This window comes from Fundulus heteroclitus, chromosome 5 (assembly GCF_011125445.2).
Source record: "Fundulus heteroclitus isolate FHET01 chromosome 5, MU-UCD_Fhet_4.1, whole genome shotgun sequence".
In the NCBI taxonomy this organism is placed as follows: Eukaryota; Metazoa; Chordata; class Actinopteri; order Cyprinodontiformes; family Fundulidae; genus Fundulus; species Fundulus heteroclitus.
Genome location: NC_046365.1, coordinates 6,756,482 through 6,777,353, shown reverse-complemented (window position 1 = coordinate 6,777,353; position 20,872 = coordinate 6,756,482). Strand labels below are relative to the sequence as shown.

Genomic DNA, 20,872 nt, shown 5'->3' with positions numbered 1-20,872 from the left:
AATTTTTGCTAAGTATATTTCCCTATCAGAAATAATGCCACACTTTACAGTGCGAGCTGCTTTATAAGAGTAGTGTGAACTGCTACTTTCTTGTTGGATACAGTTCAGAATCTGTGATGCTTTGGGCCTGTTTATCTTCCAAAGTCCCTAGGGAGTTTGAGTGCAAAGCATCATGAACTCTTTTACATACCAGAGATTTGAAAGAAAAAGAAAAAAAAACTAGGACTAGATAGCTAAAATGGCTTCTCGCTAGACCAAATGATCCCAAACAGTTGATGAACTAAAAATAACCATAGTTTCACCAGACACAAAATCAACCTTCTTCCATTGTCATCCCTGTCCTCAGACTCAAATGCTTTAGAAAATATGTGGAGTCAGATGAAGAGAGGAGAAGATGGAGGGAAAGTCCAGAACTGTTAATTATCTGAAGCCATGTACAAATTTGTTGCTACGTGGGCAAACGTAGTCAAGCTGGAGGCCACAAGAAAATTATTAATAGCAACAAAATCCATAATCTAGATTTTTTTTTCTAATTTGGTTAATATAGGTCTTGCATCAGCATAAATGTCATTGCAAAATTAGAAGAAAATGTGTCCACATCAACCGGCTGTACTTCTGGGCCACACAAATCATTTCAAGTGCTGCAAATGGCCGCTGAGCCACACTTTTTAGGTGACTTCAACTCTCTACAAGAACTCTCTATATGAACTTAAATGTGGTGGCTCATGAATGAAATGAAAAGCATATTTCTTTTTCCAAACTAGGTGTAGTATAGAACGTTGGAGTATAGCAAATGATTCAGAACAAGCATTTCTGCTGTTGCAAAGCTGAATGAAGACCAGTTACAGGCCTTATGAGACTGTCTCAGGCTCTCAAAGCAATTACAAGTTTAAGCTAATGTGGAAATGCAATTATTATGTTCACAGTAAGCCACAAATTCCTTCTTTCTGGAAATATGAATGGTGAAAGGAAACAATTGTTCAAACAAACGTGTATTACAGCTCAGCTCAACATAAAAATATGGTTTTAGCTGAACAGGAAATGCAACATCAAAACAGAAGTGGGTGTATGTGAAAGCTGTTTTTGTTTATGTGGTCTGGTTAAGTCTGTATATGGACTCTCTAACCGTTGGATGGTAACAAACACGCAAATTGGACGAGTTAACTGTTGCAATTCAGCCATACCTTTAGGGGCTTTATCAGTTCAGCCCCTCATTAAGTCTTTTTGACAACATTGAAATCTGAGCTTCTCACCTTTTAATCTATCCATGTTTAATTCGTACAAACAAATTTTAACTAACCGCTCCTAGTTTGTCAGCATGAGGACTTGCAACTCTCCTTCCTGGAAATTACCACTGGGGCCACACAAGGGAACTCGCTAAATTCTGTGTTGTTTTCACTTCACAAACATGACTGAAGATTATAGCACATATCCTATAATCAGATCTGCAGATGACACTAACGTGTTTGGCCCAATAAAAAAAATGTCAGCAGTATCAGGAGGGTCCTCTTTAAATAACCTCATTGATAAAGTAAGCTTGGTCACTTCCTGTTATTTTTTTATTTTTTTGTGCAATGATAGAAACATTTATTCAATTGCAAAATTCACTCCACACATCATCAGAATTCGTTTTCTTTTTTCAATTTCTTTGAGCAACAATACAAGCAAGATTTACATTGAGACGTTAAGACATTTTAGTAGTGCTCAAAAGCACTTATAAGAACCTACCCCCCAAAAAATGAATAACAGAAATAATTTAAGACATAGATAAAAAGAAAAAGGAAACAGGCAGGTCTGTGGGGAAAACAGTTTGGGATTTGCCCTATTACTAATACATGTTACATTTTTACCGTTTCTACTGATTTCAACTAATAAAATATACTTTTACACCTTTAATATATATATATATATCTATATATCTATAGATATATATTCCGTATTTTTAATATTTAGTATTCTATCTTTAAATAGTACCCTATCTTTAAATATACTTTGTTTCTGCACTGAAAAGGACTTTCCTATCTGGTTAGACACTGTATACTGTATAATATTAAATTTTCACCTTTTATGAACATGCAGGGATCTTTCGAGCGCTCCTAAATGCCGCACTAACTGTAAGATTTAAGTGTCTGATGAAGTCTGGACGACACTCGTAAACCCAACCACTGAAAAGGTTTTATCCCTCCAGCAGATGGCAGTAATGTGATTAAGATCATAGAAAATCACAAAGAGAAAGAGGCGGAGCTCTCTGATTGGCTGTCGAGAGCATCACTCCCCGTTTGTATCGTCCAATGAACGCGCGTCTGTGGGGGAGGTGTTTATCGCATTTTAATGCTCCATACGGAGGTAAATTCCAGTCGGGTTTTGCTGGTTGTTATCATTAGACTCGGTCCGGTTGGTTTTTAATACCGCCCGCCTGTTCTGGAAGCCTCAGTCACCGCATGAAAGCACTCCGCTCAGTTAACCATATTAATTCAGCCTTTTTGCATCTTCTCCTCCATCAACCGCTGCATCCACGTGACGTGGGAAACGTGGCTTTTGTGTTTTGTTGACACGCTGAGCTGAGGGGGGACCCCTACTGTGGGGATTTTTTTTTTTTTTTGAGGGGGCGGGAGGGGGTTTGTTTTTGGGGGGTCAAACCTCAGCTCGTTTCCCGAAGCTGAGCAGCGATGCCCATCAGGCGCTTCGGGGGTCACAGGTCCCTGGTTCCGTACTCCCAGACCTCCAAGCTGTCGTACGGCTACTCAAAAATGAACATGTCGAGGAGCGGCTATCGCGTTTTTTCTGCCAACTCCTCCACTGGCTGCACCGAGCTGGCAAACAAGATCACCGAGTAAGTGACGCTTATTTCTTTTTATCTGAGCGTGGTTTTTAATAATAGCGATGATGCAGAGCGCAGGATCCTCTGACCCCTCACTCCAAGCCCAGGAAGCTGCAGCAATCTCCTGGATAGGAACGCCGCATGGCAGCAGGATGGTGCGGTTTGGGCTTTTATGACCCTCGGTGGGGGAAGTATGCTGGAGCTCCAGGTAAAATTCCCGAATGACGGAGGACAGAGTGTACTCTGGTTATTTCATGTTGGCTCATCAGCAGCAGCCACGGCTTCTGGCCTTCATAACAACACGTCCAGGTTTTCTAACCAATGAACTACCCGCCCTATAAATGTGGGTAACCATTCTTGTCATCACTATGCAGCTCCATGAACATTCTCCCGTCTTCCTCGTTTTTTGTTGTCTCTGTTAAAGTGAGAACAACATAGAGATAATCGAGTTTGGTTATATTCTTTGCATAAAGGCATAGATTTAATATCACACCTGTACTCATATGCTGCCATAATCCCATTGTCTAGCATCCCTCCATAATGGTCAGTCTCCCTTCAGCAGTCAGGCGCTAGGTTAGAGCAAGCCTCCTTCACCATGCTCAGCATCAACTTTATTCGGCATGTTCGTGGATAGAAACAAGGGATTTGACTTGGGATTTCAACACTCGCATCATGTAAAAAAAAAACAGGCAGAAAAATAAAATCTATAACAGAAAATACATTATTCTGCTAAAAAACAACAACAAAGAGGTAAGAACAGGGGCTGTATGTACATAAGAGTCTTTTTGTTTCTTTTTCACAGGAGAGTAGCTGGCTACCCTGACTGAATGTTCATCTGAGGCGCTTAGGGTTGCAATTCACGATTATTTTAATTATCCATTAATTGGACGATTATTTATTTTTTAGATTAATCGATGAATCAAATCGATTCTTCCATCTCTTTCTTCTAAAGTAGAGCACTTGGACTGACAGAGCAAATAAGTCCACAAAAAAAAAAGGCTGTGGCTTTAGTGTTCTGTTACAATAATATAAATTTTTCTTCAGCTAAAGAACCTTATGTCAACTATATTGTAAATCTATCATTTAGTAGTCAATGTTGTCTATATGAACAGTGATTTAACACAAAGGTGAAGCTGTAAAATTGTGTCTAATGTGGTTTGGGTGAACCTGGGGGAAAACATTGGCCTTTAACAATGCAACCAGAGCAAAAATAAAAACAAATAGACCACCAGCCCATTTCATAGATTCTTTCAGTACAAACTGCTCTTTATGTAAATAATACATGCTACATTTCATTATTAATTTTTTTCTTCAAAGGATGTTTGTATCTTCTAAGTATTTCAAATTTCAAGTCAAAAACGTTTTTTTACAAATTTAACTCAGAAGTCCACCATCACCTCCGATGTCTTTAGTGGGTTTAGCTCCAGGGTTCCTGGTTCTGGGCGCTCCAGTGGACCAGCAGACCCGTCACGTCCCCCTCCTGGATCAGCGGTGTCGTCTGCAAACTTCAGGAGTTTCACAGACGGGTCTGCAGATGTGCAGCCGTTTTTGCTGACTTGATCTCCTTTGTCAGCTTGTTTCTGGTGTGCTTAACAGAGGCAGGTCTCCACTGTGGAAAGCTTCTTCGTTGTTGTGCCTCAGAAGTGATGAAACCCCTGGTTTGTTGTTGTTGAAACTGAGGATGCTCTTAGTCTGCACGCAGGTCCTCACAGAAATATGTCGCTACATCATTTAGTTGGTTTGGGTCAGAGGCCGAGTAATGAGGTTCTCATTATGAACCCTGATGTGATGTCTGTGTGTGTTTTTAAATGCAAATAAATGTGGGGGTGTCCTAATTTATTCCTTACCAGAAATGACATTCTGTTCTATTTTATCAGATGCTTAAACAGTCTTATTTATGTTACTTGAATTATTCAGGTTTTTTAAAACTTCCATTTGTTGTCCAAATATTTTGGAAAAATACAGACGCTAGTTTCTTTAATAAAAGGTTTTTAATAATCCTGATAGATTAACTAGCCAACCGTTTCTTTTGAGACATGTAACCATCGAGCCAATGCCTCTTTTTTTTTTTTTTTTTTTTTTTAGAACATTAACAGTTTAATCACATGAAATTGTCTCGTTTTGTCTTTTTTTTTTTAAGTCTGATTTTCTTTGAATTGTCTTTTCTCTTGCCAGGCGCCTGGGCGTGGAGCTGGGCAGGTCAGCAGTTTACCAAGAATCGAACTCGGGTAAGGCTTGGCAGTACGGCTAGAGAACCCAGATGCACTCAGACACTGCTTTATCAGTCCTCTGGGCTTTGCATCTCCACCAGCAGTGAGACTTTTTTTCCCTCCTTTTGTGCAGAGACCAGAGTAGAGGTGAAGGAATCTGTCCGAGGACAAGACATCTTTATTATTCAGACCATTCCAAGGTAATTTTAGACGTTTAAGGGTCCAGTTGCACTCTGTCATCTCTATGAAACGATGCCATCGGATAATAAAAGATGCCGGATGGATTTTGGGAAGACGCTTTGAAGTAGTAACCAAGAAACTATTGATAAAAAGAAAGTACACCCTCTTTTAATTTCTGCGATACATACCACAGCCCCTATGCTTCAAACACCGTCACTGGGATTAGGAGGCCGATGGCACGCTCCATAGCTACAGTGTGACATGAATGTTTGAGAGCAGCATAGAAAAGTCAGTAAAGCTCTTGAACGTGCAGCAGCGCAGCTATAAACCTCCTGAACCACATTAGCTAATGCTAGCTTTTATTAGCTGGACGAACGGCTCCCTTCCAGCTGCACTACACTCTGCTCTGGCAATGCATCCAGCATATTGATACTACTATTATATTAACATTCAACAGCAAATGAACAAAGTTAATGTAGTTAATGGAGGCTGTAAGGACCAAAGTCTCTCCCTCAACGTTGAGACAATTGCTTTCACAAACATGCTGTGGGGCAGAACACCCAAACAGATCCAGGGTAGAAAACAGAGGACGCCAGATATATTTACAGCTGCTATTTGGGCTCTAAACTGGTGCATTATTAAAAATATGACGGAGTTGATTTTGAGCCGGCTCACACATTAAGGTTCACAGTGGAAAATACATTCTTTAAAAATCAATCTTTAATTATATGAATCGATCTTTAGGAACTAATATCAGTATTGATTCAGATTTAGAAAATGGAAAAAGAAATTTAAACACTGTCCAAACGAATAACACGGTGGTTTTGAGTGCTCCAGTTTCAAGGTGGAAGAAATAATGAAGTACCTTAAAGATCATTTTGGGCTTGTGGGCAGTTCTGAAAAGCCAGTGGAAAGACCAAATCCAGAAAATGTATCATGTCCAACCATTAAAACCACAAAAGCCGGCCGCCATTAGTCAGGACTTGCCCGAGACGCTGGTATCCAGCTTGTCAGTAAATTCCAGAAATCATTAACTAAAAAGCTCAACACTGTAAATATTGACTCTGCATAAATGTATCCTATGTGATAGTAAAATCCCTGTTAACGTATTAAATGTGTCAATAGTTTTTCAGCATACCATAGCTACGTGTAAAAAAAATAAATAAATAAAATGCTAAAACCACAAAATGTTTTTGTCTGCACAAACTTTTCTCCATGACTAGATTTTCTAAATACTTTTAACCTCAGTGAACAGGGACCAAAATGAAGTCTATGTAACATATGCACATTTCTCAGCTTTTATACGTTGCTCACAACCCGGGATTGACTCCGCATTGGTCCTCAGGGATGTCAACACGGCCGTCATGGAGCTGCTGGTGATGGCTTACGCTCTGAAGACGTCTTGTGCCAAGAACATCATCGGGGTCATTCCCTACTTTCCCTACAGCAAGCAGTGCAAGATGAGGAAGAGAGGATCCATCGTCTGCAAGCTGCTCGCTTCCATGCTGGCCAAAGCTGGTGAGACAGAGCTGCTCGTTACAACTGGGAAGCCAGTCGCTGTTGTTATGCAGTGGTAAGGTTTGCACAGCAGTGCACGGAGCTGCTGTAGTGAATACAAGCCACGCCCACTACCCGTTCACTAATGTTTGGGTTCACAACCTGAAAGTTAGTTTGGAAATTGTAATTTTTTTGGCCTTTTCTGTCTGGATTGGTACAGAAAAGAAATCGGGAGTGTAAAACATGACTTTCAGTATTTTATTTCCTATTGTCTTAGAGAGAAATCAGAATTTTCTTGAGAAATAAAGGAGTTTTTGCTACCGTGGTGAATTCAGTGAGGTTGGGTGAGACAAGACCGTAGACAATCATTTTAATAGACTAGACAAATGAGACACACTTTGTTTTTCTCCCCATTTTAATGCATTTTCTATTTTTTGTGAATTTTTATTATCAAACTTCATGATTTAGCTTCAATACCTTTCAGGTCATGTAACCAATTTACACCAAAATTGTACTAAATCATCCTACTGGACTAGCCAGATGAGGCACACTCCTGTTTATTCAATTTTAATGCATTTTTTATTTTTATGACATTTCTTTTTTATAATCACTATTTTTCTTTAGTAACATTCAGATTCAGTGACCAATTTATTCAAAATGCATTAAAATGGGATAAACAGGAGTGTGCCTTTTCTGTCCATTCTAGAAGAATGATTTAAGACAAGTTTTGTATAAATTGGTCACATGATCTGAAAGCTATTGAAGAAAAATTGTGAATTATGTTAATAGAATTTTATATTCATTAAAAATATAAAATGCATTAGTATGGCAGAAAAGGGAGTTTGCCTCATCTTTCAATTCTAGAAGAATTATTTCCGACAGTTTTTGTGTTAATTAGATGTGAAAGTTATTCATTTTTGGTTTGGTTCTGAACTTTATTGACGGCCACCGCTAAGAGGCGTTCACCACCTTCTGGCTGTACCGGGTCTGTGGGGAACCAACACAAGCAGAGAAGAGCCATGCAGGGGTGAAAATGGCAATGGAAAAGCAGCTCAGACCGTTTTAATAAGCTGGACCTGTGGTTCTTATTCTGGCTCTCCAAAACCCAGCTGGACAAATATCTTTTGTTTAGGTAGTCAGTGTTTGAAATGGTTGGAAACATCTGTCACATCTGTGGAGTTGAGATGAAATATTAGTAAGTAACCTTGGGAAAAAAAGACAATTAAAATAACCTTGAAATTACTTTCAACTCAGTATTTTCCTGAAGGAGCAACATTTTCAGAAAGTGTATTCATGTCTGGTTTTGCTTCGGTAAACCTAAACCACAACTGGGAGATCTCCTGAGTTGTATAGCCTCCTCTTCACAACAATACACACACAAGTCTTATACTAAACTTGGCACTAAACTTAAAATGTGTCTTTGTTTGATTTATTTTTGTTGGAACAAAGCGTCTTGCCATTAAATCTTATGCCTTTTTAGAAAACTTGTTTATTTCTCTTTAAATTGTGCCAAATTGTAAGAAAAAATGCATTTTTCTTGCATATTGTGTTTGGAGAGTTAATTAAAAATGTCTCTGTGTTTTTATTTCTCATTTTGCAATCTCCTGCATACAATCTGTAATAGAAATTGCAGAAGTGGTTGGGGACTACAGGATTTGTTCGCATCCAGATTTCCAGTTGGAGGTCACCAGTCTGAATGTTCGCTGCACTTTATTTACATCCTTACTGCCAACAAAGTTTTTAGAAACAATTACTTTTTGCTGAAAATATCTTTTGCAAATGTTTTTTGTAGTATCAAACTTTAAGTGATGTTATCAGAGATTCCTAATCCTGTACTATTTTATGTTTCTATATGAAAACTTTTGCTTATACCAGTTAACGTTCACACAAAGATTTCTCTGCCTTTTATGAGCCTGATTTTTATTGTATATTGTCTTAGACCTCTGTTTGATTTTGTTCTAAGCCACTTCTAAGTAGAAGTTGTGCATATCATGTTGCAGGGCTTACTCATATCATCACTATGGACCTTCACCAGAAGGAAATCCAGGGATTCTTTAACTTCCCCATTGACAACCTCAGAGCTTCCCCTTTTCTCATCCAGTACATCCAAGAAGAGGTACATCACGCTGAATTAATAAAACTCATTTTCTCTGAAAACCTCTGTCTTACATTACAAGACTATGGCCTTGCACCTTTTTAGTTCTAATAATTTAAAAGTAATGTCCTCTTTAAAATATTTTGGACTAAAAATTCTGTTTGTCTCTCTAGATCCCAGACTACAGGAATGCTGTCATTGTTGCAAAGTCTCCTGCTGCTGCTAAAAGGTACATAATAATAATGATTATTATTATTATCATTATATAATTGTCTAATTATTATTCACACAGATAATATTTGAGTAGGTGGATCTGCTTAATGGAAGACAGTGGATCCCACATTTGAATCACTCCAAGGCTTATTTAGGTGTTTTATGGGGGGGGGGCATTTTCTCAATGGGCCGGGTTGCGTGCTGCCAGGCTAAACTGTCCTCCACAAGGGAGAGTAAGGAACAGTAAGGAGATGACTAGTTTACAAACCTATTAATTTTATATCAATTTTGATCACAAAAATTAGTTTTAAAGTGTTGGGTGAGAAAATACATCTAAAATTCATCCGTGCAGTCAGTTCATCAGGATTAAGAGCTAATTTTAGTTCGGCTTGGACTTGTCAGGACAGCAGAGGCCCGCTGACAGGCTGCTCTCTCCGGGGAGGCTGCAATGGAAACCTCCGTGCCACAGCGTTTAGTCGGCCAGGCCGTCTAATTTCCCGCAGACTGATTTGTTTGTTGTGGCTGAAAAGTGAATATAAAGCGTTTACTAGGTTTGTGGGGGATATCTGCATATACCAGATATGGAATGTGAAAATCTTGGCTGGATGTTTTTGACATTCTAAGTTAATTATAAAACTTTTTATCCACAGTTCTGTAATTAGACTGATATTTTAGTACTAATGATCAAACAGAGCAATAATCCTTGTGCACAGAGAACAGGCATTTCCCTAAATTGGTGGACTTTGAACTCTTTTACTATTTACAGACCACAGATTGACGCCCTCTCTGCTTTTCTTCCACGACAGGAGGAGTAGAGAAAGCGGAGCAGTGTGTATATCCTATAACCTATAAAAAAAATTCTGCTCCCATCAAAAGTCTGCAGAGCTTTCCTTTTGTGTTAGCTAATATTGCAAAGTCTGACCGTCTCAGTCGTTGTGTCCCTGGAAAAGGCACTTCACCTGTTTTTCCTGCTGGTGGTGGTCATAGGCCCAGTGGAGCCGATTGTATGGCAGCCTCGCTTCTGTCAGCGTGCCGCAGAGCAGCTGTGGCTACAATGTAGCTCCCCACCGCCAGAGTGAGAATCAATGGGTGAATGTAGAGTAAAGCTCTTTGGGGTCCTCAGGACCTGATAAAACACTCTACAAGTACAGACCATTTACCATTCATTTACCTTCTTCTCTCACTCTTGGATGTTTTTTTGATTTGAGTTTTAAAATAAACAGTTTCTTATTCTTTAACCTGAAAAAGGTGCATCTGGGAAATTCAGCTCACTTTCAACTTAGGTTAAATAAGTTAGTTAAAATAAAAGCAGTAACGTTACAGGATGACCTTAAAACTGTAATCCAGGCCTTCCTTACTACTCTGTTGGATTGTTGTAACTCGTCTGCAGGTGCTGGCCTGGGGCCGATTCAAATTGTGGTCTTTGAATTTGGACTCTGTCAATCAGGCATTGTAGATGTAATTTCAATCTATACTTTTTTTAATTGCAGAAGTCTCATTAGAAGAATACTTACATTTAAACGAGTCTTAGTGTGAGGTTTAAACCCTTCTTTTGCTAGCCTGACCCTGTCACTTTGTTGGCATCCTTTCCTCTGCCAGGTCATTGCTTCAGTCTTTGACCCATCCGTCTGTTCCTCTGTTTCAGGGCCCAGTCTTATGCTGAGAGGCTGCGACTTGGCCTGGCCGTGATGCACGGAGAGGCGCAGCATTCAGAGTCGGACATGGCAGACGGACGACATTCCCCCCCGCTGTCCCGGACCACAGCAGGACACACCGGCCTGGAGCTGCCATGTAAGAAACATTGAAGCGCTTCAACATTCTGTGATTTGTGACCACTTTGTCAAACATACCTACTTTAATAATAGTTACTGAATAACAGCCATGTAAACTGATCATGCTGACCAGGGTGTAAGCACAAACTGAGCATGCTTCTGCTCAGGCCTGCTGGGTCCCTGGCCACATTTTCTACTCTTTTCTTGCTGTCATTCTATCCTTAAAGGAGCAATAAGAGAAAATGCACCACTAGGGGGGGCTGTTGAGCACTTTCTGTAGACAAAAACAAGCCACAGCTCTCTCTACCTCCACTCCAGCTGCAACCCCCTCACCCCCCTGCTTCTTTAAAAAATCGTCAGATAAAACCAGAGCTTCCTAAAACAATCAAAACATGAAAGCACAAAGCTCAGCATATTTTATTAAGATTTAGTTAAACAAAAGTTTCTCCTTTTTTAATGAATAAAAATCTCAAAGGTTTGTACACTTTAAATAAAACCCAGTCCAACTAGTTGCTTTCAAAAGACTCCAAGTCAGTTTACAGCCCTGCTTTGTATACTTTATTTCTTAATCAAATCTGGATGAGAGACAGATTTAAGAAATTAAATGTTAAAGACACATACGGAGATAACCCGTATGGAAAATCCTGCATCTTTTTTCCTCCATATAAGTATGTTCTGCTCTGCATTGGTCTCTATTGAAATCCCAATAAATGACATTATGGTTCTGAGGTTGTAATGTGGCACAATGTGAAAATGGTTTATAGGTATGAATACTTTGTGCAATGCACTGTATGGGGGGAAAAAAAACGTTTCAGTCATAGATTGGCCTGTTTTGTAGTCAAGCAGCGAAGTTCCCCATCACTGAGGTTGAGGTTCCGTCTCGAATCACAGCGGGGAAGTTTTAATAAAAGATCTTCCTGCATGAAGTTATATCAGACCATTCATAGGACCAGAGAACAATGCAAACAGAAAACCTCACAAACTTCCCCCAACAACTGTTGATTCAGAAAACTACAAATGCCTCATCTCACAGTTGGCTTACAACTTACAGTATAATTAACAGATTTGCTTCCTTAAGAATTAATTACCTGCTATTTTATTCTCACATATTGCTTTACTGAAATTAGCTGCATTACAATTAAACGTTTTAAACTGCATATCAAACCTATTAGAGCCTATTAGACCGAAGAGGTTCTGTTCTTCTAAATCACACAATTCAGAGTTAGAAAAGAACTTCAGAGCTGTCAGAACCTGAACGTCAGAGATCCATGGCAGCCTCTCTGTCAGTCTCGCCAGGGCAGCTGTGGCTACTATCATAGCTCACCACCGTCAGGGTGAGAATGACTGATTGTAGTGTGAACAGAGTTCCCACGGGTCCTTGAAATCCTTGAAAGTTTGTGAACCTGAAAAAAATAATTCAAGGCTCTTGAAAGTTCTTGAAAACAGCCAAAAAAACACCTTGTCCTTGAAAGTCCTTGAATTTTTTTGTGGGGTTGAAAGTTCACACGGATGACGACTCATGTGTCATTATTTTACTACCATACGATCTTTTAAAATTATGTTGATTCCGCAGACTTTTAATTTGCAAAAGTACGTTCGCTCTCCACGTCGAGAGGAGCCAGTTGAGGTGGCTCGGGCATCTGGTCAGGATGCCTCCTGGACGCCTCCCTGGAGAGGTGTTCCAGGCACGTCCCACCGGGAGGAGACCCAGGGGGAGACCCAGGACACGCTGGAGGGACTATGTCTCCCGGCTGGCCTGGGAACGCCTTGGGGTTCCTCCTGAGGAGCTGGCCCAAGTGGCTGGGGAGAGGGACGTCTGGGCCTCCCTACTGAAGCTGCTACCCCCGTGACCCGACCCCGGATAAGCGGAAGACAACGGACGGACGGACGGACGGACGGACGGACGTTCGCTCTTCTTCGTTAGTTGGTAGGCTACGGTTTAGGCCTACGTGCGTCCAATAGGTTACATTCACGCAGTGTTGCCAACTCAGCGACTTTGTCGCTATATTTAGCGACTTTTCAGAGTCAAAGTCAAAAACTAGCTTAATCAAAGATGAAAGTAAGTGAAACAAATTGATATGATTCTGAACATCTCAATGCTGCACTTTTTTCTGTAAAATTCCATGAAACGGTAGGCTAATGTACATCTTATATGTAATGTAGTATGGCATAGCCATGTACTGTGGATATAAATGTAGGCTATGAATATGATCAATATCAATGTAGGCTATAAATTAAGTCCACTTTCTTGCATTGCTTCTGACCCAACAACTTCTATGCCGTTTAGTCTTTTATTGAATTTGCATTGTATTAAAATATGATAACCTATTCAGCGGTCACAGTAGGTAAATGCCGCCACGTGTGGTCCTTGAATTTGAGGAAATTTGTCCTGGAAAGTCCTTGAATGGTCCTTGAATTTGATGTTCACCAAGGTGTGGGAACCCTGTGTGAAGCACTTTGGGGTCGTTGGACTTGATAAAGCGCTATACCAACACAAGCTATTTGCTATATACAGATGGATTAAGGCTGCATCTGTTCAGGTAAAGAAAGAGCTGAGCACAAAAGCAAAGCTCTCCGTCTGTTTATGTTCCGGCCCTTGCCTATGGTCATGCGGTATGGCTCATGGCTGAGAGAACAAGATCCCAGAAACAAGTGGCTGAAATGAGCTTCCTCCAGAGGGTAGCCAGGCTCAGCCTTAGAGATGGTGAGTTTGGGTACCTGATCAGGATGGCCCCTGGGTCCCTCCCATTGGAGGTTTTCTGTGCGCGCCCCACTGGGAGGAGACCTTGAGGGAGACCCAGAACCCCCTGGAGGGACTAAATGTCCTGTCTTGCCTGGGAACGCCTCAGGGTCCCCCTGAATGAGGTGGAGGATGTTACAGGGGACAGGGATGTCTGGGTTTCTCTGCTGGACCAGTTACCCCATGACCCGATCTCAGATAGAATCCCTCTTTACAGCAGCTGTTTTGTGCGTTCTTACGGAGGAAGAATTGTTTGGAGGTTTGGGAGCATCACTGTTTTAACTCACTCTTGGATATATTAGTATCAGGGTTGGGCCATGACTCATTTTTAATACTGATAAGCCTCTGTATTAAAATGGTATTACGTCCCGCCAGAGAGGCTTGTTATAAATGATAAATTAGTGTAGCTTAGGATGTTTTGAGGTTTCTAAAGGATTTTTAACATTGCTCTCATAGATTCAGTTTGCAACAAAGACTCAGTCCTTTTCCTCTACACAAGGGGTCGCTAAAGTGAAAATAACAGTTAAACAGAAAGCAGCAGTAAAAGAATAAACTGGACGTGAAACAACTGTAATGGATTTAAACTCGCAATGAGGGCAAATGATGCTGGCATTTAAAGCAATATCCCTATATTTGGATATCCTGGTATACATTGATGCCTTTTTACTGACCAACACGACTTGTTAGTCTTGCATCTGATTTTCCAATGCTAATGTCATTAGGAATAATTCACAAAGGGATGTGAGCAGTATGTTCTGTTCCACAGTAAAAAAAAAAAAAAAAAAAGAAGAGATTTTAAGAAGTCAACAAGCTTTTAAGCAGCACTAGACACATGACTTTGTTGGTTAATGCCTAACAAGAGGAAGAAAAACCACCAGACAACAGGGTCTCTTCCTGCTTGAGTCGGTGCAATGCTTTGCTAAAAGTCTCCTCTTTTAGAGTCGACAGTTTCCCTTCCAACCTGAATTGTTAAGATCATCCAGGAGTGTTGAATACTTTTTTTTTAAATGTATGTTCAGAGGCGTTCAGGCCGCCTGCCAGCAGGAGGAGGAGACGCGTTCCACTGCGTGTCCACGTTTCAAACCAATCCCACATGTGCAAAGCTGCCGCTCATCCTGCCCTGGTCTACAAAGCGGGACGTTGATATGATTATTTCTTCACTGAACTGTTATTGCGCTAAAATAAATCTCTGCTTGAAGAGAGAGAACAGTGTGCGTTAAAAAGGTCGGCTCAGGCTGTCTCTGCAGTTTGTTTGAGCTGATCACGTCACGTCAGATCTTGATAACTAACGAAGCTTTCTTCTCATTATAGAAGCATTTTTTCTGGTAATATCATGACTTTACTCTCATATCACCACTTTATTCTGGCAGTATTATGACTTTGATCTCCTAATTAAAAATGTTCTAACTCTGGCACAATCCATGCACTTTTGACTCGGTAATGATATTTCTTGGTGTTCTTTTTTTTTAATTTGAAAAAGTATCGAAATACATGTTGGTACAGATACCAAAATGTTGGTATCGTGACAACACTGTAATCTCTCCGGTTACTTAGCGTTACCTCCCAGTCCAAAACATGACTCCAAGTTGCCCTTAGGGGTGAGTGTGTGCATGTTTGTCCTGTTTGTCTCTGTGTTGTAGCGAGACTACAACAGTTTTTTTTAAGCATTTTAAATTTTTATGTGTTTTTTCCTCAGGGTTATTAAGAGAGGCTTTGAATATGTTGTCATTTCATCATATAAACACATTATGTTGATTTGGGGAGAGCGTAAATGGGCATAAATGAGTAATTAATGAAGTTTTTAGATATAATTTACAGCCAGAATGTTTCATCGAAACAGTTTTGAATAAAATGCTGACAGAATCACTCGTGTTATTTTTTCCTACAATCTGCTCCCGTTGAGGATTACAGGGTCCTTCCTCACAGAAATCCTCTTTTATCTGTGTTTTTCAGTGATGATGCCGAAGGAGAAGCCTCCCATCAGTGTCGTCGGAGATGTAGGAGGGAGAATCGCCATCATCGTAGTAAGCTTTATTCCATGTGATCCTCACAAAGCAAAAGGAAACCAACAAAACAGTAGACTAATTAGTGCTTTTATCTACTTTACATTCATTTTTGCTGGTTAGTTTTTTTTCTCTTGTCGATTCTGCTTTTGATATTCCTTTTGAATGTTTCTCGTGTAGCTGAAATATCAGAATGTTTCATTGTTTTTGGACCCAGTAGGTTTGTTTGTTCAGACCTTTAGGAAAATATCTGTCATCATTTTATTTAAATCATGTTATATCCCCAGTAAACTCAAGAGATAACATTCGTTAAATGGTCCGGTTTTTCTTTGCGTGCTAACGTGTGACCCCCTTCCTCAGGATGACATCATCGATGATGTCGAGGACTTTGTTGCTGCAGCGGAGAGCCTAAAGGAGAGGGGAGCCTACAAGATCTACATCATGGCTACACACGGACTGCTGTCTGCAGAAGCACCCAGGCTTATAGAGGAGTCTGCTATAGATGAGGTGAGGGGCCTGTGTGATGCCAGACCCTAACTAAAGTCAAAGAAAATGTTTAGTAACTATCAATTAGTAAGTGACAAGTTAATGCATCTGGAATGGAAGATAATGAGAAGCAATAGTAGAATTGGGAGGTTTCGTCAGTAGGGCTGGTCGATATAGAAAAAAAAAACCATATAGATAAAATACAAATCATATTTATCGATAATTTAAATTTAAAATATATTTTAAAGGTATACTATGCAACCAGGGTTGATTTTCCAGCGAGGCTCCCCCCAGAGGGGGGAAGTAAAAGTGCACTGTCATAAAGATGCTCAGCTGTTCTGGTTTCTCCGTCAAGCCAGGCGCGGTTGTTTTGAGCTTAGCAGACAGGCGAACGCAACGAAAAGTGGAAAAAACGGCAGTACAAACAATGACTAACACAGTGAAGGTATGAACATCAAGCTTCCTGCAGCGCTATCTTGGCGAGGCGGCGGCCGCCGCGGCCGCCTCGCCAAGCCGCGGCCGCCTCGCCAGTTTTATTATTATTATTATTATTATATATTTTTTTTATTATTATTTTTTTTTTATGTTGGCGAGACGCTACCGCCACCGCCTCGCCAAGCCGCGGCCGCCTCGCCGCGGCCGCCGCGGTAGCGTCTCGCCAACATAGAAAAAATAAAAAATAAAATAATAATAATAATAAAACTCGATATACTTGCATGTTTATTTGACGTTAACACGCGGTTCTTTGTTGTTGCTTTCGCGCGCGCATATAGTGAATAGCAGGGCAAAAACACATGGAGTTCTCTCCGTAAAGCGAGACTTCTGTGTGTGCGGGCCGAGTGCTCCTGCAATTGCAAGTGCGGTATTTCCCCCACAGACCACCAGGGCGGCCGAGAAAACCTTTGTTCGACCTGAAATGACTCATTTAATCATCCAAAACGGTATGGAACACATTAATTAACTGAAAAATGTTGCATAGTATGTCTTTAAGTGCAGCCCTGAACATTTTATGCTGTTGCCTAGCAACCAATTTTTAGATGGAGAACACACAAACACTGAATTCATACTCAACCCTTAATTCAACTGACTTATTACCAAATCTACAAGTTTTTAAAAAAGAAAAAAAGAACATCTGAACTCTTTGAAGGGGGCGGGGCTTGGTTCCTGGGTCTGTGTCGTGATTGGTTGGGAGGATATAATGACTGTGATATTAACCTACATGATAGGCTAGAATGCAAAATGAAGGAAAACTGTCCTATTGAACTTTTTATTCAATGTTCTTTTTTTTCTATCACCAATATACGTCTATCGATCAATATATGTATCCTTATTGCATTATTGTCCATCACTATTCATCAGACACATACAACCCTTAGCAATACTCTGGAGCCATTAAACTTGAGGGGTGAGACATATCATAAGAGTTTCATTTAAAAACAGAACATTCTCCAAAAAAATGTGAATATATATCAGCAGGTAAAACACTATCTAGCTCAGTGATGGAGAACATAGCCCCCAACAGGAGAGCTGTCAGCAGAAACTATGGACGTCATTCTGAAGCTGTACTTCAGGAAGGCAAATCAACACAGAGTGACGATCAGGATCACTAAGCCGACCTTTTCACACGGGCAGCATGATCATTCTGACAAACAGTCCAGATCTCAGTCTGACTCAGGATTCACGATAGAAATTACATGACAAGAATCTGTCAGCTGCTGTGCAAGAATGTTGGACCCTGACTGGTGAAGACAATTATTATGTTTAATCAGTGAAGTGTTCAAAGAATTTAGGCTGACAGAAATAACACACAGTGGTTTGATTCTCTATATTAGAGAAAACATGTAGCATTAGTTTAATATTTTTGAGGTATGTTTTACTCGGCCAACATTTTTAGTGGGTATTTAATTTTTTTTACCAGCAACTGTACATCATTCTCATCTGTATAAAAATGTAAAAAAAAAAGTTTAAACAGGAGACGTCATGAATGTAAGATTTAAATGCACATCAATGACTTTAATAACACAGATATTGAAATATTTTATTACTAAGCACACAAATGTTTCACGGAAGGCCAAAGGTGGCACACTACACTGGGAAAAAAAAGAATGCACTATTAATAATATTTGCATTGTTGTGATATTTAAATACAGAGTGGCAATAAACAAATGAATACATCTGAAAGAAGTTAGTTCACACCCAACCTAACATCTTATTGGTCAAGTTAACCATAGAACAATGACTTATAGCAGCTGTAGCCCCGCCTCCTGACTTGGACGGGTAGGGCTGACAGATATGAGGTCATTAGGTGCTGAAGGCACAGGACTGATTAATAAAGAATGAAAGAACACTTGAATTAAAAACTAGGGAGATATAGTTTTGTCAAATGATGTTTCTTACATTTACTACTTCAATTATGCATATAACGATTGAGATTTATTTTCAGTTTTATTTCAGTTACATATATAAATACATATATTCAAACACAACAGTTTAACATTTATAAATAAAGCAAATGCTTATAAAACTTTTATGCTTCGAACATATGATGATTACAAATGTTAATTATTTTCACAGTTGATTATTTTGTGGATAATAAACTTAAATCCTCACATTTCTGACTATTTTGCAACTTATTTATTGATGCATTACTGATCAACACGTTTACACTTTGACGAAAAGAACTGAGCGCCGCTGCCGTTGCGTCCCCCAGGTGGTGGTGACCAACACCGTCCCTCATGAGGTGCAGAAGCTGCAGTGCCCGAAGATCAAAACCGTGGATGTGAGTCTGATCCTGGCTGAGGCCATCCGCCGCATCCACAACGGAGAGTCCATGTCCTACCTGTTCCGGAACATCACCGTGGACGACTGAGGCCACACACGGGGACGCTTACGTTCCAGGACACTTCCACACACACACAGCCTGAGGGCAGATCTCTGCATCAATCTGTTCTTCCTGTCTGGGTTGATGATAAATCTGTCAGCTTTATTTACCGAACGTCAACGTGAATCGAGTACAATAAACTTCATGCACATCACTACAGGGCCCTCACTACTGTTTGTCTTTCTGTACTCTGCCGGTCAAAGCAAATAAAGCTGTTACTCTTTTATAAGCGTTGTCTCCTTGGTCGTTCATTTTTCTGTGACCAAAAGCGGCTCGTCTGGCTTTATCAGGTGTAAATGTAGGCCTCGCAGCACAAGTGTGGCTACATTTCAGGAACTAGAACCACTTCAGTTCACTGGCTTCACACCTGAGGGTGAAACTTTCAGTCGCGCTTTCAGTCAGCAGCAAAATGTGACAATGTCCAGCTGCAGCTGGATGGGCAATATCATAAAACTATTAATCTTGCCCGAGCAAGTTCTTTTTTTTTTATTATTATATTGTACGGCTGCAATATGTTGAACGTTACAGCATTTTAAAGTAGATAAAATGCAGTGAATGTGTGAGAAAGATGAGGCCATTTCTATATTTAAGTTCTGGATGTGTCAGAAAACCACTCGAAACAAAGTTGATGCAAATCATCTGAGTGAGTGCCTTTTTTTACAACCATAAGTTCCTGTGTCAAATTGCTTGTACATTCATTGTCTATGCAGAGTATAACAGGTTGTGACATAGAACCATACACATGGAGACATGTGACAAACTGTCGGCAAGAGAAGCAAACTGTGTGTGAAACTGGCAAAGTAGGTATGCAAATGGACCCGGTCCTGCCGTCGTTCTGCACCTGGAGAGTTTGTCCCGAACCTTGAACTTGTTCTAAACGCCTCAGGGTGCCTTTACTCCGCTGAGGAGCTTTGACCAAGTCCAGGGGCAGAGACTTCATCTGAGATGATCTGACAAACCTGTCTGAAGAGCTCCAGCAAAAAACTCCTTTACACACACAAACATTTGTGCTCAAAAAACAAAGCTGTTCTAAGACTTACACTGAAATCGTGGATTTATGTCTGCTACCTCTGCTGTAGAAGCGTCTAACAAGATGAAATGAAAAAAAGAAACCCACACACCTGCGTGACCGTGAAGCTGTCTGGCCGCCTTCCTTTTGTAACTGAGAGAGCGCGCAGTGCGGAAGAATGTTTAAATGTGGACTGAAAGAGGAACTGCCCGCAAAACGTTAACCAAGCCACTTCCTCAAATTAAAACAGGAAACTTTGTGCAGCCTAATCTGATGGACAGGAGAAGAGGGAGGTGTGTGTGTGTGTTTGGGGAGGGGGGGGGGCTGAACCTGAGCATCTACCACCGTCCCTTCTCTCCAGGTTGCAATCAGAGGAACCAAGCATTGCCATTTGAGGAACTGCACACTGACCCATTTTGTCAGCCGGCCAACGTGGAGAACAGCTGAATTGTTCAGTATTCAAATGTGGAGCGGAGAGGAAGGCTAATTTGGTTCGTTCAGCTTTAAACTGCTTTTCACGCCGGCTGTGGCGCAGCAAATTGGTACTAAAACTAAACAAACACGTCTTTCAGAAGGTGTGATGTTTTCAGGGGTGGTGCAGAAAATAACGGGTGAGTTTAGATGCGTACAAGTGGTGGGGATCAGTAGAGACCTTTGCTAGATGATATGCATCATAGACTCCTAACTCTACCAGTCAGCCCGGACACAGATGGATCCTGATTAGATCAGCAAACCTTTAGTTTCCCAGCTAATGAAAGACACGTGTTTAAAAAAAAAAAGCTCTACGGTTAAAAAGGGAATAGAACTTCATTTTTATAAGATAGTTTATATTTCCCTACATGTAAATACACAGGGAGTATTGCACATTTTATTACATATCAAAGGAAGAACAAATATAACACATTTGTTCTCACATTACAGAAAGGGTAGAAAAAAATTGATAGGCAGTTTAAAAAAGCAGGTTC

At 40.4% G+C, this 20,872-nt stretch overlaps 1 protein-coding gene across 1 annotated transcript; it reads left to right on the top strand.

Moving 5' to 3' along the window:
- Positions 1-2,603: 2,603 nt before the first annotated feature.
- On the top strand, positions 2,604-19,127 carry LOC105933580 (phosphoribosyl pyrophosphate synthase-associated protein 1). The gene is made up of 10 exons (XM_012873178.3): positions 2,604-2,833; positions 4,997-5,049; positions 5,165-5,231; positions 6,557-6,729; positions 8,709-8,824; positions 8,977-9,032; positions 10,662-10,807; positions 15,482-15,552; positions 15,892-16,038; positions 18,728-19,127. Exons 1-10 carry the CDS (start codon positions 2,670-2,672, stop codon positions 18,884-18,886), a joined length of 1,152 nt encoding a protein of 383 aa, XP_012728632.2. The 5' UTR covers positions 2,604-2,669; the 3' UTR covers positions 18,887-19,127.
- Positions 19,128-20,872: the final 1,745 nt, after the last annotated feature.